Source organism: Mauremys mutica, chromosome 1 (genome assembly GCF_020497125.1).
Source record: "Mauremys mutica isolate MM-2020 ecotype Southern chromosome 1, ASM2049712v1, whole genome shotgun sequence".
NCBI classification, from domain to species: domain Eukaryota; kingdom Metazoa; phylum Chordata; order Testudines; family Geoemydidae; genus Mauremys; species Mauremys mutica.
The window spans coordinates 74,629,979-74,655,898 of NC_059072.1; the positions used below are offsets into that span (position 1 = coordinate 74,629,979).

A 25,920-nucleotide genomic window follows, 5' to 3' on the forward strand; every position below is an offset into this window, starting at 1 on the left:
TTATGGTCCAGCTTTCTCGCAACTTCACTGAGAGCGGGAGATGAATAACCCTGCTTCTTAATTTTATCCTGGAAGGGATGAGTAGAATTCAGCAGAGGAGGATGGAGTGCATGGAAAAGACACAGGAGATGTATGGATCCAATTTTGGAGACAGTCACAAGGGTCCATTAAAGATTACCTCTAACAGGAACAGTACTGATAGAGATTTTAAAGATACCCAGGTCAAAGCAGACTCTCAGTTAATGGAGATAGGACCGGCTCCAGGGTTTTTGCCACCCCAAGCAGGAAAAAAAAAAAAGCCGCGATCGTGATGTGCTGGAGCTCTACCGCCGCTGCTTCAGTCTTCGGCAGCAGGTCCTTCCGTCCGAGAGGGAGTGGGGGACCTGCCGCCGAATTGCTGCCAAAGAGCCAGACGTGCCGCCCCTTCCCCGTGGCTGCCCCAAGCACCTGCTTGCTGGGCTGGTGCCTGGAGCCGGCCCTGAATGGAGAAAATGCATTAGTGTTTGGCATTTGCAACAAATGCTGAGATAGAGAGTTTGGAGGTGCAGTGACTGATAAACCTATGCTCTCTCTCATGATGCACTTGTGTCAGTGTTCTACAGAGGTCACAGGGGTTTCGTCAGTGTTCCCCAAGAACAATGATCTTTCCTCTGAGATAAAACATTCTGTGAAATCTGAATGATCTCTCTGTGGTTTTCTACTCATTTGATCCAGGAAAATGGAAGAGCCTGTGTTTGAACTAAAATAAAAGGGTCTTGGAGGGTCCCATATGATGTTGCCAATATGTGGGCTTTTACAGATGTGGAACACCACAGCTAGGAAGGGGTAGGGGGAATTTGTGTTATATATATATATAGACAGACACTTATCTCATAGAACTGGAAGGGACCCTGAAAGGTCATTGAGTCCAGCCCTCTGCCTTCACTAGCAGGACCAAGTGCTGATTTTGTCCCAGATCCCTAAGTGACCACCTCAAGGATTGAACTCACAACCCTGGGTTTAGCAGGCCTATGCTCAAACAACTGAGCTATCCCGCCACATCTTGCAAGTAAACAAATTCCACAACCAGGGTTGCTTCCAGTATACTGAGCCAGTAAATTACAAGGCCTGGTGGTAAGGACAAGAGTTGGCGGAAAGGTTTAGAGGTAGTTTCTAGATGAAACAGTGCTTGTTGGGACTTCAGATGGGTCTGGGATAAAGTGAACTCTGATTTGATGGAAGTGACAAGAATTGTCCTTTCCGTGGAGCAGTGGTGCAAGAAGGGGATGTGAGAAGCATGTTACAACCACATGAAGCTGCATCATGTTTCCAGGCACTCTGAATTTGCATCCTTCAGAGGCTGCTGGAGGTCTCTTAAATGTGCCCCAAGTCTCAGCTGGCTCCTGGAGATTTTCTAACATGGACAGCAAGCACCTGGGGCCAAGTGTTCACCGCCTGCTTTTTTCTCTGAGATAAATAGAGCTTAATTAAGCATCTGATTCAGTATGCTGGAGATGTCCATAATTTAATCAAGCTCTTAATGAAGACTGAATTTCATAATATTAGCAACAATACATCAAAAGGCGGGGGTTATGAGGACTGCCAGCAGTCCCAATAATACAGCTTGGAATGCTAAAGAACAGAGAGACGGGCAGACAATTTTATATTCTAGCTCTTGTTAAAAAAAAAAGGGCAAGTCCCACTCAGATTAGTGGGAAAAGGGTGTGGCTGTCAGAAACTGGTTGGTATCTGGACAAGTTTCTAGCCTATCTGACAAATGTTCCCAGGCAGAGATTAGTAGAGTACCAAACTTCAGTGTTGGATGCACCACCTGTTGTGAGCTGGAGGACTAGTAGCCGAAATCAATTGCTAATAACAACCATCTCCCACACAGTTATTTACGCACATCTGTGGCCTTTGGAATAGTTAGAAGTGTGGCTCCTGGAAAGACAACACCAGTGACGCACTTGAGTGGTATGGTGTGTATATGAATACCTGTGAGTATGCACAGTACTTTTAACTATTATGACCAACTCCCCTGCCAACTATTGCAAAAAGCTAGTATATATGTAACAGCTACAGAAAAAAAATTATGAAAAGTCAACACTTGCCAAATGTGACCACATATATCTCCTATTATAAACTGTGACAAAGTTCCTCCTCTACCTTGGTGGGTCCTGCGCTTATTCGCAGATTTTCTCACCTCAGTGATCTTCCCCACAGTCTGGATCAACTCCTCCTGTGTCTGATCAGGAGTTGGGAGGTTTGGGGGGAACCCGGGCCCGTCCTCTACTCCGGGTTCCAGCCCAGGGCCCTGTGGATTGCAGCTGTCTATAGTGCCTGCTGTAACAGCTGCATGACAGCTACAACTCCCTGGGCTATTTCCCCATGGCCTCCTCCAAATACCTTCTTTATCCTCACCACAGGATCTTCCTCCTGGTGTCTGATAACGCTTGTACTCCTTAGTCCTCCAGCAGCACACCCTCTCACTCTCAGCTCCTCACACGCACTTCCTCTCCTCTGACTCCTCCTTGCTTGACTGGAGTGAGCTCCTTTTTAAACCCAGGTGCCCTGATTAGCCTGCCTTGATTGGCTGCAGGTGATCTAATCAGCCTGTCTGCCTTAATTGGTTCTAGCAGGTTCCTGATTACTCTAGTGCAGCCCCTGCTCTGGTCACTCAGGGAACAGAATACTACTCATCCAGTGACCAGAATATTTGCCCTCTACCAGACTCCTGTACCCCACTGGTCTGGGTCTGTCACAAAACATTAAAGAAAAATGTGGTAATCCCAGATACAACTGTATGATAATTGTAGGCAAAATGATAGCATTTTAATGGTGACTATTGTATGTAATTTAAAAATTTAAAAACCTACAGCAGTAATATTCTTTATGGGGAAATTAACAGGAATTAAGAATGCCACTCCTCAGCGACTTTTACCACCATCTTGTTTCTAGTTGTCAAAAACAAGAAAGTTCCCCAAAGTGTTGTTAGGCCTTGATTTTGTAAGGTGGTGTGTTAGAGTGACCAGACAGCAAGTGTGAAAAATCGGGATGGGGTGGGGAGTAATAGGAGTCTATATAAGAAAAAGACCCCAAAATCGGGACTGTCCCTATAAAATTGAGACATATGGTCACCCTATGTTGAGTGAACCCGCAACTCCCACTGATTTGTAAGGGCTAAGTTTTAAGGACTCAGTCCTACAAGGGGCTGAGCAACTCCTGTGTGTTCTGAATGCCTTCAACTCCCACTGATTTGTAAGGGAGTTGAAGGCACTCAGAACACATAGGAGTTGCTCAGCCCCTTGTAGGACTGAGTCCTTAAAACTTAATTTTTATTGTTTGTAAACAATGCTTTAACAGAAAGCAAATATGAAACTTAAGCATCATAAGTGCAAATACGGAAGATATAAAATGCAAGTCATAAAGAACACGAAAGGAAGACTGCTCAGTGAACGTAACAGCTAATGTAACTTAATTTGGGAAATTCTCCACTAGACATATTGTATTTAATATGGTGGGTCCTGTTATAATTTAAGGTACATGTTATATCTTTCTTGATTTAAAAAATAACACAAAACAAACAAAAAACCCTACTTTGATTTTCTTTTTTAAATCTTCAAAAATTTCTTCATTTTATAAAACCTGCATCATTTCTAGAGTACATTCATTTGAGGATAAGGCGAAGAAATCATACATTTGCTCTTTTCAGGAACTCCTGACTCTGAGGAAACAGAATAATAATGTACCCTTTGAGGATATTTGTGGGTTTCAAAAGTACAGCTGAGCACCTTTCCTAGGGCATCTAGGAATTAAAATATTGTTTTTACCATCAGAATCTGTACAGTCAAACCCAATTAGGGAAATCTCACAAGTAGCTATTTAACTAGATAGTGTCCAGGCAGTAGACCAAGAAAAACACAGGCTCAGTAGGAAGTGATGCTGCTGATTTAGTAGGGGAGATTCTTCTCCATAGGTCACTTGTCCAGCATGCTGGTGACATTAAAGAGGCTTAAGGCCACTTGTCCTCCCACAGCTCTTTCTGGAAAAGTATTGTGGATGTTGACAACTGGGTCTTAGGGGACATTAGCACCCCAAAAATCAAGGTTTCCATTAACAAATATATGAAACACTGATTTTGGAACAGAATTTTGTTTATCTCACTTTATTAAGTGAACAAATTTAGTCGTGGTAGAAAACTACTCATTGAGGCGTTATTCAACAGCTATAAATTTTATTTTTTAGCTTTATCTCCCCTCAGTAATGTGCGGGGAGACTTTGGCAAATCAGTAAAATGCCTAAAACCACTATGGCTTATTGTTAAAAAGCAACCTAGTCAGAAAGCTGTAAATTGATCATTCAGCAATCTCGGCTTGAACAAGGCAGGAGGGGAGAGGGTTTTGGGTGCCACGGAAAGGGCAGCTTGACCTCTCAGCCTTCCTGATAAGAATTGTGTTGAAGTTGTTGATACATGCATTTTAAAAAGAGCAGGGAATGTTTATTGGGGTCTCAGAGATGCAGACTCTGGAAAACCCACACCTGGTTAATCAATAGTCAGAAGGAACCTCTTGCTTGAAACTGCTTACTTAACAAGGTTTCTTTAAGAGACATGTCATTCTATGACTAATGTATAAGTAAGGGGGAAAAGCTTGAGATAGTTGGACTCATTTGGGGACTCTTTTGGACTCTCCCTCTGGATACATCTTGCAGTCCTCACCGGCAGATGGAAGATTTGGCCACCGGAAGCCTGCTGCTCTGTCACTCGAGAGCCACACTCAGCTTTGGTAATTATCAAGGGTTGGGGGTGTTTTCCTAACTTGTTGCGGACATGTGCAAGAGCTTGAGACTAGTAAAGTTTAGCTTTAAGTGAAAGCACTCTTGTGTTGTCCTGTTTGTGCCAGCCATCTATCGGTCGGATGGCCATGTCTCCTCTGATTTATTTCCTGACTCCTCCTCGCACAGAGTAAAGTTACCAAGAGCTTTGGGTTGAAAGAACCCCGGGTAACAGTAGAAGAAGTTGCCCCTAAGAGATGAAAGCTCGGATCAAATTCCAGTTTCGGTAATTATCTTTTGCTTATCTCAACTCTCCCTGCAGTTTCAGCTACACAGGTTTTTGTTTGCTGCCAGCTTTAAATTATTGCATAAGTTTCTGGTTTATAACCAAAGCTGAAACCAAACAGGTTTTGCCTGTGTTCACAATGTTATCTAAATTTCTCACATCTGTCATTATGTTTATTAATGCTGGTTATTTAAGAATTATGCTACAAGGTCTATTTAGGAGTATGAGCTCTTATTTATCTTTTCCCTATGTAAGCCTGTAGGTGTTTATTGTTTGGAGTATCAGTCTCATTAAGTGCCTAACCTCTCTGAATTTCTTATGTGATTCCTTGTAGTTTTGTGGGTTTGGGCACTTTCGTCAGAGCAGCCAAGACCTAGGCAGATATCAACGTGTTCCTGTGGTTTACTAAACCTGGATCTTCTGTGTGTCTTTCCTCTAGTGATACAACATTTTAAACAGGGTATCAACCTACTGCCATCATTTAGGTGTCTATATTAGTCCTAACTATGGAGTGTGCTGTTACAATGAAAAGAACATGGATATGGAGAAAAATAATAATATGAATTATAAAGGGAGGAACATTGCCAATTAGTAGTGCGTGTTTTAAAAGAACACACAGAGTGACAGCAATATATAAATTACTGAAAGGCCTGAACCCAATTGCTCTGGAAACTTGCCCCATTTCTTTTCATATACACTACATCCAATTTACAATGCCTTCAAATGAACACTGGCTGGGAATTCACTGGAGATTTTGGTGTTACATCAGCCCCTATATAATGATGATGTCTAATCCATTTTTGGGCTTAATTAAATAATTGTGAACATTATCTGAACGCCTGTTAAAAATGCACTGATTGTTTGAATGTAATTCATCAATTCCCTACTGTATATCTCCTTGCCAAGTTCTTTTTTATGATTTAATACATTTTCAGTTTTGAGCTATAACAGGAAGTACCTTGAAAGAACTGAAATACCAATATTCATGTTGTGTAAATGATCTTGTCAGGCTTTGTTGATTAAAGTCCTTCTAAATGTTTTCAGCACTAACAACATAGTAAGTCTGTATAACATTTCTAAGGATGACAGGCAAGGAAGCCTTTCCAATAGCCTCATTTCCAATTCATTTTAATCTGTATATTTATTATCCCTGCATTCTTTTCCCTTCCCCATACTGATGCCTATTACTGCTCAGACTGATCTTGCTTTAGAAGACATGTTTCTAAGAACTGCCCAGATGAAATTTCACTACTGGACGCTCAGTTGCTTATTCTCTAGCCCTGAAACTGATTTTGTCCAGAGATGTATGCGCCAACTTCTTGGCATAGTAGAGTGTTTATTGGCCAAGGTATAAATAAGTATCAGAAGCAACCGATTCTGTATTTTGTCCTTTACAGTGGATCACAATTATCCAGCTGGCTGGGACTATCACTGAAGATCATTCTCAGTAGCAAACCCAAGCATGTCTGTAATTCACTTCTTGTGGAAAGATAATTAAGTACAAACCTGGCCACTGTTAGAAAGAGCTGCAAGGTGTACTTAGAATCATAGAAGATTAGAGTTGGAAGAGACTTCAGGGAGGTCATCTAGTCCAAACCCTTGCTCAAAGCAGGACCAACCCCAACTAAATCATCCAAGCCAGGGCTTTGTCAAGCTGGGCCTTAAAAACCTCTAAGGATGGAGATTCCACCACCTCCCTAGGTAACCCATTCCAGTGCTTCACCACCCTCCTAGTACAATAGTTTTTCCTAATAACCAATCAAGACCTTCCCCACTGCAACTTGAGACCGTTGCTCCTTGTTCTGTCATCTGCCACCACTGAGAACAGCCGAGCTCCATCCTCTTTGGAACCCCCCTTGTTTGCCTATGCCCTCTACATTGATTCAGTTCTGGTTTGCTAGCTGAAAAATAAAGCCACAAGCATCCAGGGAGCTCTATGTTTGGTCTCTCTCATTGAACTCTTGAATGTTTCCATGTAAGCCTTGCTAGGTGCCCAGATGTTAGTGTGAAGAATGTCAGATAAATGATAATAGTAGGTGACACCAAAATTGTTCGAATAATTCATATAAGCAGGATTCAGTGAGAAAGAATGGAGTCGAAACATGGGAAACAGAGCAGCAACTTGTTAGAAAGGTTTGGATACTTGCTGTCCAAGTAGCTAAAATTCTATTGTACTTAATATACTTATTACCCATTTGTAGATTGTAAAGCAAGAACAATTACAAGTTCATGTGTTATTTTGCATATTTACCAGGCTCGGAAGGCAAACCAAGAACTACAGTGCTTTTTCTTAGAATTCCCTTGTGTCTGACTGGCAAAGACTGAGAGTATAACTAATCTCCCCAAAACAACTGGATACTGAGATGATTGACTACAGCCCTGGTCCTAAGATAGTAGATGTCAACTTAAAGACTTCCATTAACTTTATGGATTTGGATGAGGACCTATACATATCAATATTAATTATTAACTAAGGATCATGCAATATCTGAGCCAAGCCTGCAATCTTCATTCTTGAGTAATAAGCTCAGGATTAGGTATTTAAAAAACCCTATATGTTAATGCATACACAGAGAAAATATACTATTAGGATAGGTTATGCAGCGGTTTTAACTTTTCTCTCTGTAAACTATTCCCAGGGTATATTTAATTTATAATATTGTACTTACTGTTGAGTTTGCAGGTCCCTAATTTTATAGCAATATCTGATATAAACTCCAATTTAGCAGTTGTGTTATTATATTGCTTACAATTTCTGATACATATCTATTGTCTCATGGTTTTTCCATATCTAGTAAAGGAAAGAAAAGTTTGGCACCTGTCACTAGCCCTTGTTTGTTTCATCTGCTCACAATGACAGATCTGAATAAAGCAGCAGATTTTATTAATATGACAACCACTTACAATAGGCCTTGGTCAGTGGCCTATACAGAATGTAATTTATTGTTTTGTGACAGTTTCAATAATAGTGATGGGAAACACAAGGGACAGAATGTTAGAAAAATTGCACCTAAAATGGGGAGAAAGTGTTTTATGTTACCTCCTGGTTAGCAGCAGCTAGTTCTTCTTCCAGTGCAGAGACTCTTTCTAAAGAAACTCTCAGTCGTTCCCTTACCTAGAAGAAAAACCAAAATATGTGCAGTAACGTGATTTCTATCAGTCTTTAAGGTTTATATAATCTGCCATAAACACTACAGTACAATCTGCAGGTATGTGTATTGTGTCCTGAACACGCATGAAAGAGACATTAACTAAGAAAGCCTTTTAAACCTTACTCTGAGAAGAGTGAAGCTACATATGTGAGCATCAGTTCTGGATTTCTACTTCTACTTGTTTGAACACTTATTTCATATCCATAGGTAATGCTGAAAGAAATGCTAATCAATTAAGAACTTTGGGGAAAATACTTCTCTTTTGACCTCCTGTTGTCCTTACTGATGAAAGTGGAATTTTGCAAATGCTTACTACACCATTCACTAGACCTAATAACAAATAGCTAACATTTAAAACTGTACATATTAGCACACTATTGAAGTTACTTATTTTCAACACTATGCTGCAATGTGTACACTTATTTAGTCTTATTCTTATTTAAATCAAATGTTGAAATTAACTAAGTCGAGACAGCAAATACATTTGCAGAAAATAACAGCATCATGGAAAGTTATTCAAGTTATATTAATTAACATGTAAAGAAAACCTTGTTGCAATTTAGAAGAAATAAAAGATCATGTAAGCCTAGGGTGTATCTTAAACTAGTTGTTGCTTGCACAACACTATTTGTTTTAGTTAATTTGAATAAAATATATATTAGCATATTGTTTTAGTAAAAAGCAAAAACAAGTTTAACTGCAGTAAGAACATGCTAGGTATGTTCATATAATTTATTCAAATGACCTAAAATATCTACAGCAGTGATTTCTAAACATTTATACACAGTAAATCTTCATTAGACTTCATAGGACTGCCACTCACACAAACACAAAATTAAAACACATAAAAGCACATGCGCTCTACAGGTGTAAACACCTGTTTGTATGTTTTAACAAAATTCTAACAGTTGTATGTGGATTTTGAATAGTGTTAGAATTTGAATGTACAAAACCCCCTTGGGCAACAAACATAGCTGGAGGCTGGAATCTGAAAATTTACCTCTTAAATTCTGTACAGTGCAATAATATAGGACCCAATCCTGACCCTTGTTTATATGGAACTGTGAGGCATAATAAAATCCAGAAAGCCACATATATTGCTGCATGCCAGGCTCACTAATCCTGGGGATAGTAGATCCTGGGGATAGTAGGCCCTGGGCTCAATGGATGAATGAGAGGAACCACATGGTTTGTGAGAGCACAGCCACTCAGGGAAAGCGGGCAGGGAATTTCCATGAATAAGCTACATACTGAGCCACTCTATTCACATGCCAGTTTCTCACCCTAAACCATATGGCAGTAGTAAAGGTAGGGTTGTCAGTTGGTGGGAGAGTAATTAAACTGAAAAGGGTTTCATTTCCTTCCTTCCTTCCATAAATAAATAAATAATCCCCAAAGAGTATAGGGTCAGTCCACTGTCTTTCTGACCCACCCCAGAATCTTAAGCCTGCTGGCTCCAGTTTGTTCTCCCATCCTAAACCACCATTACATCAACTGAGGACAGTTCTGTTTCAACAGAAATGCCTATTCATTCTTTTAATACCTGTCTGTTAAACTGCCCAGGAAGAATTCCACTCTCCATCCCCAATTGTGATGTAATAATCATTCCCCAATGTGGGACTGCCAATACATGTCAGCCAGTTAGGCTGACAGCAGTCTGTGACTCCAACAGTGAGAGGAGGGAGAACCTTGGGCAGCTATGAAAACATTACACAGATGTCTTGAGAAACTTCCCCTTTCAAGATGCACACTAGTCTCTGATGCAGTTATGATGCTCAGAGCTCCTGAATGTTGTGTGCCATAGAAGCTGCAGTCCCCAGATCTAGCCCTAAACCAACAGGATAAATGTTTAACCTACTAATCCTGGTTATTACTTGACTCAGTTTGTATTCCTTCCTTACTCAACCATCCACTGATTTCAATGGAAAATTGAGTATGGACACTGTTAAAACTGAGGAAGGAACTCACACTAGTCATGTATGTTCTCCTAAAGAATGCCGATGATAAATAGCACACTGGTATATTCTATATAGAAACTCAACAGTGAGCTATCATAAACAATATTAGCCCATTAGTGATGTTTCCCTGAAACCTATAAGTCAGGCAGAACAAACATTAAAGTCTAACTATGGGCCAGAGACACTTAAAATGTTTACAACAAACTTCTTATAATAAATCCTATGTTGGCACCCCCCCAAATTTATTTGAAAAACAAACAACAAAAACACACCCTAATCTAGCTTTTGAATGGTCTGAAAGATTGGCATTCTAAGTTTTACCTTGTTAGGAGACAAATGAGTGGACCCAGACTCAGGATATTCTCACCTAATCTATTTTATTTTTACATATAGTTTTTAATTTTTACATCTGGTAAAGGTGCATAACGTGTACAACTGGCACTATCATAATGCTTTCTCATCTGTAGACCTCAAAGTGCTTCACATTATATCAGTCCCTTTTATATATGGTGCAGCCAAGCACAGAAACATCAAGGAATTTTCTGGAGAAGAACCACACTGTTTTGTGAAATATCAGAAATGTGTCTCTGCTGCCCTGTCTGTAAACTGTAACAACACTTGCCCACTTTCTAGATAAGGTTTGTGAAGTACAGAGAATTAAGACTAGTCCTGGTGATGTGTGGTGGCCTATCAGAACATAGCAGAGGATACACCTCTAGGTGACACTTTTCCTATGCGATGCCACAAATGGTGCAGAAAAGGTATTCCATTTTCTTTCTGCCTGACTGCACTGCAAGCACAGAGCCAGACAACCAGCCACACCACTGCCTTTGAAGTTCCACAAAAAGAATCAGGCACATCATTGATCTTTCAGTGTCACATGGTTAATCTCTTGCTGGCATTCCTGTAGGTGGTTACACACCACCTACCCTACTGTATCTCCTAGTAACTGCTTCTCACTTATTTCCCCTCCTCTGCCAAATCCTCCCTTCTCCCCTTTCCAATTCCCAGACCACAAAGAGCTTCAAAATTTATTCATGATAGTGTTTGTAACATTTTTTCTTTCTATGAACACTTGTGTGACTAAAACCCCCAGTTACCCACCTGTTTCTGAATAAAAAGATTGTGACTCATGTTGAAGCAAATTGGTTGTTTCCATCTACAAGAATATCTACATATACTTTTCTGTTGTATCTGCCCAGCACTTACCATAAGGGAATTAATCTTTTGATAACAATAACTGAGACAATAAAAGCTCCTGTTGCTGTTTTTGTTTGTGGGGCAACTTTACTTCAAAATTAACTCAGAAAACTTTCTTTTAAAAGTTATGGTTAAAACCTCTCTTTTTTCCTTTTAAATTTACTTTAAAAAAATAGTACCAAAAGTTTAAATCCAGTTGCTACATGAGGCCTGCAGGAGGCGAAACTTGCTCTGACAGATCTCATTATGCCACTAAACAGCAGCAAAGTCCTTCTGCATGAACAAGATTGTTAGTTTCTTTGTTATGTCCCAGTCTGGGAGCTTCTTCCAGAAGCTATTTCTTTGCTGGGATGACTAAAGGGAGAGACAGCACTTCCTCTTCCTCTCAGTAGCCCTCCCATGGACTTCCTGTTCCTCCATTTTCTATCTCTGTTTTATTGAGCCTCTAGTATTCTACATATGTTTGTAATTTGCTTATTCACTGCCTTTCTTGACCTCCGCAAAAACATTAAAAGGCACTTCTCCTCAATAAGGCCAACACAAACAATCTAGAGTTTTTTTACCAACTGATTTGGAGAGTCAGTCAGACAAAAAAAAGAGTTAGGAATTTTTTTTCAAAGAGACAACAAGAGAGAAGATTTTAAATGCTTTGGCACCCCTGAGAGGGTGAAGCATAGGCAACTTTCCTTTACCTTCCCATTCCTGAATCCTGGGGGGCAATTTTGAGGCTAAGTCAGATTCCGATTCAAGTTAGGGCAACACTATAACTTTAAATACTCCTTTTCTGGTTTTTCCAAACTATCCAGAGAAGTTCTCTCCAGAGATAAGACGTGGCATTTGAAATTTGATTTCCTTTGGGGGAATTTTATGGTAACTTATAATGGGAAGCTAACTTCTACCTTGACTATGCAGCTGATACTGCCATTTCATAGTGCTAGCAAGACTCCCAGATAGGTAACTGGTGGGTGCTGATCTGTGTGCAGACAATAGAAAAATATTGTAACAGATTAACATAGAATTGTATTTCTTCATCACAAACTGAGATATATTTAAAAGAAAAGACAGCCAAGTACAGATAAAAAACATGCTCTGTCTTGGTTTAGTGCTTTATTCCGGTGATCTAGACAAATTACTGTTATTTGTCTTGCTACGTGGTGTTCCTAAAAAATCTAAATAGCCATATCAGATGATGTCAGTGAATAAGAACTACCATATATATACTCGTTCATAAGCCGAATATTTTTGGTAAAAAAGTGACGCATCGAAGAGCAGGGGTCGGCTTTTAAACAGGTCTACACCAAAATTTGATGACTTTAAATTCTATGGAATCATTGAATTGAATATCTAATACATTGTCGGTTTATTTACCTGGAGTGTCTGCAGGCACGAAGCCCCTCAGCTCCCTGTGGCAGCAGTTCACTGTTCCCAGCCAATGGGAGCTGCAGGAAGTTGCGCCACTTCCCGCAGCTCCCATTGGTTGGGAACAGTGAACCACAGCCACAAGGAGCTGAGGGTCTCCATGCCTGCAGACGCTCCAAGTAAACAAAACATCCAAGCCGTCAATGGCTTACCCTGACAGGCCGGGAGCCAAAGTTTTCCAACCCCTGAAATACAGGGTCGGCTTATGAAAGGGTCATACAGTTTTTGCTATTTTTACCTATCCATTTTGGAGGGGGTCATCTTATAAACGAATGGGCTAATGAACGGGTATGTATGGTAATTTTGAGGTTGCTCAAATATATGCACTGGTGGCTGAATAGTATAATATAGTTTAGCATTCTATTACATCTCTCCCTTTATGTTTTACATTGCCAACATTTACAAAATCATGCTATCCTTAAAGTTCACTACATACCAGTCTGTTAAGTGTTTCTGAATCATACTGGTTTTATCATTACATGACCCAAACATGTAACAACTTGTTTATCTGGCTGTCCACTAGGTGCAACGATTGTCTCTGGTCAATGTGGAATCTTGGAGTCTTATTATTATTATTGAAATTAAGAGGAACAGTCACAAGAGTAAAATGCCTGCAAGCTGCATGGAAATGTTTTTAAAAAACACCATGATAGTTGCTCAAATTATATATATATCCTCTTTTCCCCTCTAAAACCAAACCAAACCAAAACAGTATGAGGACCAAAAAAATGCCACTCAGACAAGCTAACACAGTAAAAGACGCTGTTAGAAACAAAAAGTCATCTTTTAAAAATTGGAAGTCAAATACTACTGAGCAATATAGAAAAGAACAAACTCTGGCAGGTCAAGTGTAAAGACAGGCCAAATTAGGCAGGCCAAAAAAGAAGTTGAAAAGCAACTAGAAAAAGACAAAAAAAAATAACAGAAATTTTTTAAACATGTATCAGAAACAGGAAGCCTGCCAAACAATCAGTGCAGCCACTCGATGATTGAGGTGATAAAGGAATGCTCAAGGAAGATAAGTCTGTTGTGGCGAAGTTAAATGAATTATTTGCATAGACCTTCACTGCAGAAGATGTGAGGGAGATTGCCCATCATTCTTTTTATATTACAAATCTGAGGAACTATCCCAGATTGAGGTGTCCATGGAGGTGGTTTTGAAACAAACTGAAAAATTAAACAATAATAAGTCACCACAACCAGATGGTATTCACCCAAGAGTTTTGAAGGAGCTCCAGTACAAAATTGCAGAACTACTAACTGTGGTAAGTAAATCACTTAAATCAGCCTCTGACTGGGAGATAGCTAATGTAATGCCTTTTTTTTCTTTTAAAAAGGCTCCAAAAGTGATCCTGGCAATTGCAGGGCAGTAAGCCTTACTTTGGTACTAGGCAACATGGTTGAAACTATAGTGAAGAACAGAATTATCAGACACATAGATGAACACAATGTGTCAGAGAAGAATCAACACAGCTTTTGTAAAGGGAAATCATGCCTCACCAATCCACTAGAATTTTCTGAGGGGGCCAACAAACATGTGGACAAGGGAGATCCAGTGCATTTAGTGTACTTGGATTTTCAGTAAGCCTTTCACAAGGTCCCTCACCAAAGGCTCTTAAGGAAAATAGGCAGTCATGGGACAAGAGGGAAGGTCTTTCATGGATCAGTAACTGGTTAAAAGATAGGAAACAAAGGGTAGGAATATATGGTCAGTTTTCACAGTGGAGAGAAATAAATAGCGGGGTCCCCTATGAATCTGCACTGGGACCAGGGCTGTTCAACATATTCATAAATAATCTGGGGAAAGGAGTAAACGGTGAGTGGCAAAGTTTGCAGATTATACAAAATTACTCAAGATAATTAAATACAAAACTATCTATGAAGAGTTACAAAAGGATCTCACAAAACTGGATGACTGGCTAGAAAATGGCAGATGAATAAAGTGTTGATAAATGCAAAGTAATGCATCCTGGAAAATATAATCCCAACTGTACATACAAAATGATGGGATCTAAATTAGCTGTTACCACTTAAGAAAACGATCTTGGAGTCACTGTGGATGAGTCCTCTGAAAACATCTGCTCAATGTGCAGCAGCAGTCAAAAAAGCTAACAATGTTAGGATCAATTAGGAAAGGAATAGATAAGAAGACAGAAAATATCATAATGCCCCTATATAAATCCATGGCATGCCCACATCATGAATGTGTGTGGAGTTCTGATCGCCCCATATCAAAGGAGATACATTAGAATTGGAAAAGGTACAGAGTAGGGCAAAAATGATGAAGGGGTATGGAACAGCTTCTGTATGAGGAGAGAGATTAAAAAGACAGACTTTTCAGCTTAGTAAAGAGACAACTTGGGCGGATATGAGAAAGGTCTATAAAATCATGAACGGCATGAAAAAAGTGAATAAGGAAGTGTTGTTTATGGCTTCTCACAACACAAAAACCAGAGGTCACCCAATGAAATTAATAGGCAGCAGGTTAAAAACAAATGAAAGGTAGTACTTATTCACACAATGCACAATCGAACTGTAGAACTTGTTGCTAGCAGATGTTGTGAAGGCCAAAACTCTAATGGAGTTCAAAAAAGAATTAGATAACTTCATGTAGGATATGGCTACTATTAGCCATATGGCTATTAGCCAACATGGTCAGGGATGCAAATCCATGCTCTAGGTGTCCCTAGCCTCCAACTGCCAGAAGCTGGGAATGGGCGGTGGGGATGGATCACTCGATGATTGCCTGTTCTGTTCATTCCCTCTGAAGCACCTGGCATTGAGAAGACAGGATACTGGGCTAGATGAACCATTGGTATGACCCAGTATGACCATTCTTATGATGTTCTGTGTCTGCCATCTGTCGAGTTTGCTCTGTTGATTGTTGGGGTGTTTTTTGACGAACAAACTGTAGATGTTGATGGTTTATGTTGAACTCTCTGCTGGTTTTGATCATATATGACCTGAGCAATTAATTTTTTTTCATTACAACAGCTGGAGTTTTCCATCCTTTTTTCCCTCCATTCACTTTGACACAAACATGGTCACCAGGTCATAAACCCAGAAGTTCTCTAACTAGAGACATCTGTTGTAAAAAGATTTGTACGCTTTTTCTGCTTTTTTATCTGATTTGGCTATTCTCCTCATGGATGGCCACTTCAGAGATAGGTCCTTTTCCAAAGTCAGAACTGTAGTTCTGAGTTGTTTTCCCACCAGGAATTGTGCTGGACTATATCCAGTAGCTGTTATTAGTGTTGATCTGTAGCTCAGAAGACCAAGGAATGGATCTTCCTGCTGTAGGATTTTCTTGGCTATCTATAGAGCTCTACCAGCCTTCCCATTCATTTGTGGATAATATATGCTGATAGTAATATGATTAAAATCATATCATTTCAAATGTCTTAAATTCCACTGCTGTGAACTGTGGTCCATTGTCCATCACTAGTTGTTCAGGAATACCAAAATGTGCAAAAGTGCATGTCAGTTTCTTGATAACACTGCAACAGGTTATGTTTTTCAAGTAAATTATTCCTATATACCAGGAAAAAATAGTCCACTATGACCAGGTAACGATGTCCTTTGAATTCACATAAATCTGCAGCTTATCTTTTCCAAAGTCTGTCTGGTAAAGGTGTTGTTATTAAAGGGTCTTTGTGTTGTGTCAGTCTGTTAGTTCTGCAATGTTCACACGCAGATAGTGTATTTTTTATATCCTTGCTGATGCCCGGCCACCATACTGACTGGCTGGCATTTAGTTAGTCCTTGATGTCCTTCATGGATGAGGTTTAGGATTTCTCCTCTTATTTAGTTTGGAATTACAATGTAATTACCTTTAATCATGAGTCCATCTGACTTGCTTAATTGTCCACATACTGCAAAGTAGTCTCTTGTCACTTCCTTGGTGTCCTTTAGACACTCTGGGCAGCTGGGCCTAACATAACTTAGAACTTCTTGAAGTTGTGTGTCTGTTAAGGTTGCTTGTTGTAGCTGGTGTAGTCACTTTTCTGACACTGGTCTGTATGTGTTCACACCATCCATTTACTCATTAACTTCATCTTTGAGCTCATGGATAGTTGAGTGTGACGCTCGGCTCCAAGACAGAGTGCCTGCTACTATCAGATTTTTTCCAGGAACATATTTAGCAATTGGGTTCAATTATACTAACCTTATCAATGGATGATGGTATATCAGCAATGCTTGATGCTTGTCTTTTCAGCTAATGAGGGTTACAAACAGATTATGGTCTGTTATCAGCGTAAACAAATCCAGTCCACAAATATATCTGTAAAAGTTCTCACATGTCCATATGCTTGCCAGGTACTCCTTTTCTATCTGTGCATATTGTTTTTTCTGCTTCTGTGAATGTGAGAGCAAAATGCAACTGGCTTCCACTGAGTTCCATGTTGCTGCAATAATAAATCACACAGGTCATAGCTGCTTGCAGAAATGACCCTGCTGATAATGGGAGGGAGGGGCAGAGTGAGGGCAGCTGGCTTCAGCCATGTTATTGAGCATGCTAAGTCCATGTGAGCATTCTGAGTACAAGCCAAGCAGCCAAGCGGGAGGGTGGGGAAAGGGAGGGGGATGGGCCCTGTATCTCCCCCCCCCCCATATACACGTCACCTCTAGCTGCTTGCATCTGCACTGACCATTGTGGATTTGTTCACATCATAGTACTTGAGAACTGGAGATATTGAGATAATTTCTTTTACCTTTTTGAAGGCAATTTCTGTCAGACTAATAGTTCACTCAGTGGTTTTGTCACTATAAAAAGGTCTTGGATCAATGAAGGCCATTTACCATCCCCAGCATGTGTCTCAGTTCTGGTACATTCATTGGTGTATTCAATTCACAACTGACTAGTTTAGCATTTCTAAAGTGGAATGGATAGGCTGAGGAATATCCTCTGTAAACAGCATGATTCCTAGGAATGTAGCTTCAAGGCTGGAATGGCTATTGTCGTGACTAATATTACACCCTCCCCATGACATGGAAATCCCTGCTGAGAACGTAAAAGTAAGAACCCATGTTTGGGACCTAACTGGCAGCAGAGCACATGCACATGCCAAACTGCCATTGGGGAATGGAGGACATTTAGAGACACTTCAGCTCTGTGTCTGATTGGTGACCTACAGGGATAAAAGAACTGTCATGGCCTATCTACCCTTTTACTGTTCTGCCTCTACACAGGGCTTGTAATGCAAGGATATATGCAGCCCCAAACCAGTCGATTTTTGTGGCAAAATTTTCCTTTTGTGCAGGTCCTTCATGGAAGATGATAAACTGGCCCCAAGTCTTTGGAGGACATCTTTGCTCAAAAAGTCACAGAATGAATAGTATGTAACATGTTATTGTAAAACAGTTTGGGATCTCTTCTTTACAAAAAATGAGATATGTAAACACATTCTATTGAATCAACAAGCTCTTCATGGTTGTTTCTGTGGTAGAATAAGGATTCTGTGGTATTTTGACTGCACTGAGGACATTGTGTAGCTTTTGACACCAAGAGAATACAGAACTGGCAGCAAACCTCCAACTTTTAGGTTGCCAAGAACCTAAAATTTAATAATTATAGCACAGTTAGATACATAGAGAATGAACAGAAAATTGATACATGATGTGACAAAACAAACACAGAGAAAAACAATAATAATTATTTTTTGTATATAGTGCAAATGGAGTTTGTTGCAAAGTCTTTCTCAACTAACTCACCCATGGAAATGCTTAAAGATGTGATGCGCTTAAGCTTCCCAGAAAATACATCATGACTACAGAAGAATGATTTCTGAAGACTTTTGAATAATGTTATTAATATAATGTATGTGTGACCAATAATATTTTAAAAGACTTACTTAATCATTTTCCCCATGAGCGGTATTCTTTATAAAGCACTTAAACAAGGTAATTTTCAATGACAGCAATTAGATCCCCCACTCTTGCATGTTCTTCTCATCTGTTTATATAAAATGTGGTCAAACTGTTGATTAATTTTTGTCTAAACCTTGTCAGATCTTAAAAGCCCAGCAGAGTAGACATTAGAGCCAAATCCTGCTCCCATTATAGTTACTAGGACTTGCTTATTGAGTTCAATATAGCAGTATCAGGCCTTTAGTGACTACAGTACATGAAATGGAGACCCTCGAAGGAATAGCCAGATGCTGCGACAACTGTTCTTGGGCACATGGTCTGTGGAAATGACAATGACATTAGCATTGTTCTCTCTGAGTAAATGTGAAGTTACAGCCCCAGCATGATGCATGGGGATATTGTGTTGTTACAACTGCTGTCTCTGAGATGACAAGTAAAACTCAGACCCTGACGACTTGTAGTTATCTCAAGGCAACTTCCATAAAAGGGTGTTATCAGCCTTGATACCATAGCCAAAATTTCTACTTAGATATTTAGAGTACGTCTAGCTGAAAAACAATCTCCTTTTTCATTTTAATTGTTTCCCCCCCACTTTCCCCTCTTAAAATACTGTTGTGTGGCTTTGCATCAAATTCCATTACAGCAATGATTCCACTGCAGTGGCTGTTATACTGTGTAGGTAGGAATCATTGCCCCCACCAGTGAAACACAACCACACCACCGTGATAGAATCTGTTGCAACACGACACAACAGTATTTTAGTGTTGTAAGTCAACATGTGAGAGTTGATATTACAAATGAAAATGTTCAATTAGGCAGAATGCACACATCCGAGTAGGATTTTTGGTCAGAATACTAAGGCCAGTCTGCTTGGGCAAAGACCCTGTTGTACTTTCTCAAAAGCATTTGGAATAACTTTGTGTTGTCTGGCCGACATTCTCCCTGCAAAATAAAACAGGTTTGAATGTCCAAAGGTCAGATTCTCCCCTCCGTTGCACAAGATTGTATATAGCAGAGGGGAGACTGTGGGCCATTTTCACTAGTATTGCCCAGCTGGTTTATGTGTTGCTCTATTGCAGGGAGTGTGGATGGGGGGGGGGGGGAAAGGGTATGGCTGGGCCATTCCTCTGTAACCCATAACAACACTGTGCTAGAGGTTAGAACACAGATAGAGGTTTATAGGCTCCTATTGCCCTAGAAATAATTAGCTTAGCCTTTCACCTCAAATGATAGAGGCTCATGATTTTAGATCCAGGCGTACAGGTTCAATCATCACAGATTACTTGAGCAGGGATGTTACACGTATATCTAAATGGTGTAAAAGCCGTTTGGAACTGTGGGCAGCCAGCGGAAGACAGAATGGCTTTCAGCTCTAACTTGTTTTGGCAAGAAATATGGCAATAGGACAATACAGGATACGTGGTAGAAGTAGCTTATTGCCACCTTTATACTCCCCCCTCAATGTTTTACCAAGCATACCTCGGCCAGATCAGAGAAACTGGTTTGGTATTTATATAGGGCTATATCTATAGAGACATGAACATACAGCTAACATATATGGAGGTAATACCCATGTGAAAAAAAACATGTGATACATTTTTCATGCACCTTTACCTTCTAATCTACCTCCTCCTAATCAGGGCTGCTCAAAAATGTTGAATTAAACATATTCCAATTGTAACATAAGGTTTTATCTAAATCTGAATTTTCCATGGGAAAAGACAGATTTCAGCAGAATTTTCTGCTAGAAAAAACAAAATGAAACATTTTGTTTTGGGATGACATTATGCATCCCTCTGAGCTACTACAGTGCCTCATGGGAGTTGTAGGTGAGGAAACCTCATGCCCCCATTCTCTCTTATGGACCCAGCTACTGAGCCAGATGATTCACCACAGTCTCAACCTGTGACTGAGCTACCGTGGTTCATCATGGACAAAACATTTAATCTTAGGTCAACAAACTGAAATGAAATGTTTCATTTCAAAAATGTTTAAATGTTTTGTTTTGATGTTGAAATGAAACAAAACATTTCCAAAGTGAATGTTTCTGACCTTTTCATTGTGTGAAAAATTTTGATATTTCAGCTTTTCATCCTATTTGAGATTAAAACAACTGTCAAAATATCAGAATTTCCCACAGTACAGAAATTCCAATTTTCAATCTATTCTCTCCTAAACTATTCTAAGGGCTTGTCTATGAGGCAAGTTAGTATGTGGCAAATCAGGGTTTGAATTTACAGAGCACTAGCTTGCTTCACACTAATTCACCCAGTGGACCCTGCTACAGTGCACTAAACGTTCTGCAGGACTTTTGAAATGGCAGTATATCACAGTGTGATGTCGAACTGTTAGTGCACTATAGCAGGGTCCACGCAGGATGTTATTTCACGGCAATCTAGTGGGCTGTAGATTTATACAGTTTAGGTTTACACTCTGGGTTACCTTACACTAATGTCCCATGTAGACAAATCCTAACATTCCATACCTCTGCTCTGAATAGCGTCAAGCAGCCACCATTCTTTAAAAAAAAAATCAGTCTGTTACAAAACTGTTTCCTTTTTCTATACCCCAAATGTGGAATTCTCCCCTCCACCCCCAGTTAGACCTGTCCTACACCCAAAATTTATAAGATTCAGCTATAAGCAAGTCACACCTTTTCTATACATTAAAATGCCATGACCTTAAATTCAGTTAACTCGCAGCCCTGACAAGGTGGAAATAGAAGCATTACACCCTTGGAAAGGGGATACTTCTAGCGTCTAGGTATAGGGTCTGGAATCATAGAATTGTAGGACTGGAAGAGCCCTCGAGAAATCTTCTAGTCCAGTCCCCTGCACTAAAGGCAGGACTAAGTATTATCTAGACCACTGTGACAGGTGTTTGTCTAACCTGCTCTTAAAAATCACCAATGACAGAGATTTCACCTCCTCCCTAGGCAATTTATTTCAGTGCTTAACCACCCTGACAGTTAGGAAGTTTTTTCTAATGTCCAATCTAAACTGCCCTTGCTGCAATTTAAACCCAAAATAAGCCCTTTTTTCTTCAGCTGCTTCATATAGCTAAAGTTCTCTATATATTAACCTCATGAAATCTCTGACATACATGTTTGCTGAATTTCTGTATATAGTATGTATGGTTGTAAACTACTGGCAGTTCTCAGGACTTATTTATTATACAACTAAATGCTAGAAACTACTGTGTAGCAGAAATCCTCTACTGCTTTTACTTTTTTCAGCCTTTAAAATATCATAAACCCTACTAATCTCCAAAGGATATTACTGACAATACTCGTTTATGCAAATTATGCTACAGCCAAAAGCTCACTAAACCTAAACCTAACAGCTAAGAGAAGTTTCAGAGTAGCAGCCGTGTTAGTCTGTATCCGCAAAAAGAACAGGAGTATTTGTGGCACCTTAAAGACTAACAAATTTATTGTAGCATGAGCTTTCGTGAGCTGCAGCTCACTTCTTCGGATGTGAAGAGAAGCTACTACATATTGATACACACACACACAAACATAAATACATCTATATACACTCCTTAAAATGCATTTTAGTAATGATTACCTTAATAAAATATCACTCATTGCTAGCTAAACACAGATACACTTTAGGCTAGACTTTAAATAAGTGTAGGTGAATTTAACATAATATTGCACCTGCTAGTCAAATCCAATATGAAAAGACATAACCTGCAGTGTTCGACACTTCTAACAACAGTGAAAAAACATACTATTCTATGAATATAACTAATGTATTCATAAAGTTTTGTGGACTACCGCTCCTCAAATATTAATTTGTGCTGAGTATTTTCAAACTCTTGCAGGACTTGCACAAAAACAGATGTGCATTTACATTTTAGAAATCTGTACACTGAATACTATAAAAATTCCCTGGCATTCCAGATCAAAACCTCTATTACATGTAGTAACTTTTTTAAAAAGTCAAATACTAATGTCTAGTTAGGAGAGAGAACTGATGTTGCTACCTCTTCAGTCACAATTCCGCAGCAGGGAATTGCAATTTGAGATGCCCATATTTTCTTAGCAATTACTTGCTTCTTGAAATACACAACACAGACTAGCATCTCCATGTGTGGGAGATATGTTTGCTTAGTGCTTAATGGAAAGAGGTGTTCTATAACAAAAACTAGTAGTGGCCACAAATAAGTTCTGATGCCCTAATTTTTATGTAAAATCCTTACTCACCCCCCAGAATGAAGCTAAGAAATGAAATATGAACATTTCAGTTGTTAGTCATGCTTTGTCAGAGATTTTCTTTGGATGTCCTACTTTCAGTATGTACAGTACACTCCAAGAACTGAGAAACAATACTGCAGCTCTGCGGTATCGTAAGTGTGGTAAAGCAAGGAGGTAGCCTGCTGAGTAAGCTTCTTTCCATATTGTACCTTTTCATCCAAAGCCTTATGGTGCTCAAACAAAGATTTCAGTGCTTTGAGAACTTCAACTTCACTGGAAACTCCTGAGGGGGACTGTGCTTGCCGTTTCACTACCGTCATCCTCAGAGACCTTTCATGTCTTGAAACAAGGCACTCCAAATGCTCCAGTAACAGCTGTTGGGTTTAAACATAAAGGGACATCATTCATTTGTACCTAAATGTCATAAGCATTATAATTACAAACTGCATGCTACCAACTGACAATGACTTTGGCAACCTCCCTAGCTGAGGAAGCCTAAGACTCTATTAGAGATACTGCTAGCATTCTCTGACTCCAAGTCAGAGAACATGATCGAAAATAAAAGAAGGAATTTTATTCAGAACTTCTTTAAAAACTGCTGTGAACATTTGAAAACAACAAATTGCTCTACTCAGATTTATTGTTGCCTGTCTAAAATCCACTTAATTTATTTAAATGATTTTTTTAGTCACAGTAATCAATGGAATGTTAATAACAAAAATAACTAATATAGCTAACCAACTAATGCAGTCTATAATTAATGCCTGAAAATCAGACACCTAATTGTAATTTGTATTTAATTTATACTAAAACTTACTTAACAGAGAATGCAAAAACAAGCAATGTATTTTCATTAAAGTTGTAAAACACTGTATTTATTCTAAATGCATGTTGCATAGCTAATGGTGCATGTTAATATGGCAAGCTCTAATTTCACTGTTTTTGCTATGGAATGTGCAATGTCCACAAATGTTGCTAAGTACATTCTTTGTAATTTCTAGCCTACATTCAGCTGAAGAAAATGTTAGAATCATATTTTTATGGACATCTTTTTGCTGATATATTGAAAATCTATCTATTTGTATAAGGATATCAATGCCATCCCTGTAATATCTGAGCATGTAAGTGGTTAGTTGTATTTATATTAAAAGTGAATGGCTAACTTCAAGAGTCATACTGTATAAGAAGAATACTTTAATTATAGTATAATCACAATAGTATTCCTTTTCAACATGCAATTACATCTAATTCATATAACTGGAAGCTTAAAAGTTACATGACTGATTTACTTATTACTCCTTTGATGTGGTTCTTAATACATCTACTATCAGAACACAAATCTATTTACTACATATATGTTTGCATATATTTATTCTCAGTCATATAGTTAACTTTGCAGTCTTATGAGTGAGTGATGATAACAAGTATGACAGAAGCATAACCAGAGCATAATTGAACTATAACGACAATGTCACTATACTGAAATTACAGTATCCTTAATAAAATGGGAATGACTCATGTTTACCATTACTGTACTTTAAAAACACATCCTGCCAGTAGTTTACAACCATTCACCAAACACATGTGTAAGAGATTGCATGAGGTTAATATATAAAGAACTTTAGCAATACCACACAGCTGAAGAAAAAGGGAAAATGTTTTGCCATTCTGGAGTTAAGAAAGCAGATTAACAAAAGCAATCCATATGAAAAGATGTGCACGAGCTTGCTGTACTGCAGTGGTAGGCAACCTGCCGCCCGCGGACCACACAGGGCCCATCAGGGTAATTCGCGGGTGGGCCACGAGACAGTTTGTTTACATTGACCAACCATAGGCACGGCCGCCCGCAGCTCCTAGTGGCTGTGGGTCACTGTTTCCGGCCAATGGGAGCTGCGGGACTGCGGCCACTGGGAGCTACAGGCAGCCGTGCCTGCGGACTATCAATGTAAACAAACTGTCTCACGTCCCGCCAGCAGATTACCCTGACGGGCCGCAGGTTGTCCACCACTGCTCTACTGGGTTGTTAGCTGATATAACGCAAGTTGAGGGACAGCAGATGCAGGCTTTTTGACACAGGTTTGGAAAGCAGCTTTAAGGTGCAAACAGGTTTTGAGCCCCATCCAGGAAAGACTGATGAGGGGCCATGCTGATTCACATTAGCAAGGAGCACAGTCCTAAATTCACTCCTATTCAGAACTGCACTTAAACATGTGCTTAACTGCTTTCCTAAATGTGGGGCTAAATGAGAGCATCTCCAGGCCATGACTCTTCATTGCTGCATCACTTTATTGGAGTCTAAACAATCTGACCCTACATTTCACAGTTATCATTACACACAAAATATTTAGTTAACTAGAACCTTAACTTAAAGGTAACATTAAAGATTAAATATGTATAATAGTAAAAAATAGACCCCCTAATATTTGAAAAAATAGAAAATGACATTTAAGAGACAGATAAATATTCAAATACACTCACACTAAATCATAAAATCTGTGAAATTAATGTATCTGTGAAAAATATTCTTTTGCATATTTTATCATATAAAGAGAAATAAGCTGACGTCATAGATAAGTGTTGAAGGAACCATGGGGAATTATAGACTCCTTGCAAACATTCAACATCCGTTCTTACCGTATTGATTACGGAAGTGTTTCAGTTAATAGTTGTTCATTTTTCTGGACATTAATTCTGAACACTGGCATTTTGCTAGCCACATGAATGCTCAAGAGGACATGTCCACATTCTCTGGCTTAACAATGAGTTTAGTTATGCTTTTCAATAGAAATTGACTCCCTACTGAGAGTCCCATATTTTTCCCCCACAATCTATAAAGACAATGGTTATGGCAGGGTTAAGTTGGCTGACTTGAAGGCCTTATTAAATGACACTCCCAAAGGATCATCCAATGGTTAGAGTACTAGCCTGGACCATGGGAGAATGGGGGTTCAATTTTCTGCTCCACTACAGACTTCCGGTGTGGCCCTGGGCAAGTCACTTAGCAGTTTAGTGCCTCGGTTTCCTATCTGTAAAAAAGAGGATGTGACTATAAATATTAAAAAAGAGTGCAAAGTGCTCAGATACCAT

The 25,920-nt window shown here is 39.4% G+C and overlaps 1 protein-coding gene across 5 annotated transcripts in view; it reads right to left on the reverse strand.

The window, feature by feature from the left end:
* The window catches only part of PPFIA2 (PTPRF interacting protein alpha 2), a 677,602-nt gene that overhangs the window by 229,267 nt on the left and 422,415 nt on the right, over positions 1 to 25,920 (reverse strand). For all 5 annotated transcript variants that reach the window (XM_044979837.1, XM_044979845.1, XM_044979876.1 and 2 more), the window contains 2 exons: positions 23,043 to 23,207; positions 8,079 to 8,153 (listed from right to left, as the gene is read on the reverse strand). In XM_044979837.1, the coding sequence (XP_044835772.1) occupies positions 8,079 to 8,153; positions 23,043 to 23,207 (240 nt within the window). The remainder of the gene's footprint in view (positions 1 to 8,078; positions 8,154 to 23,042; positions 23,208 to 25,920) is intronic.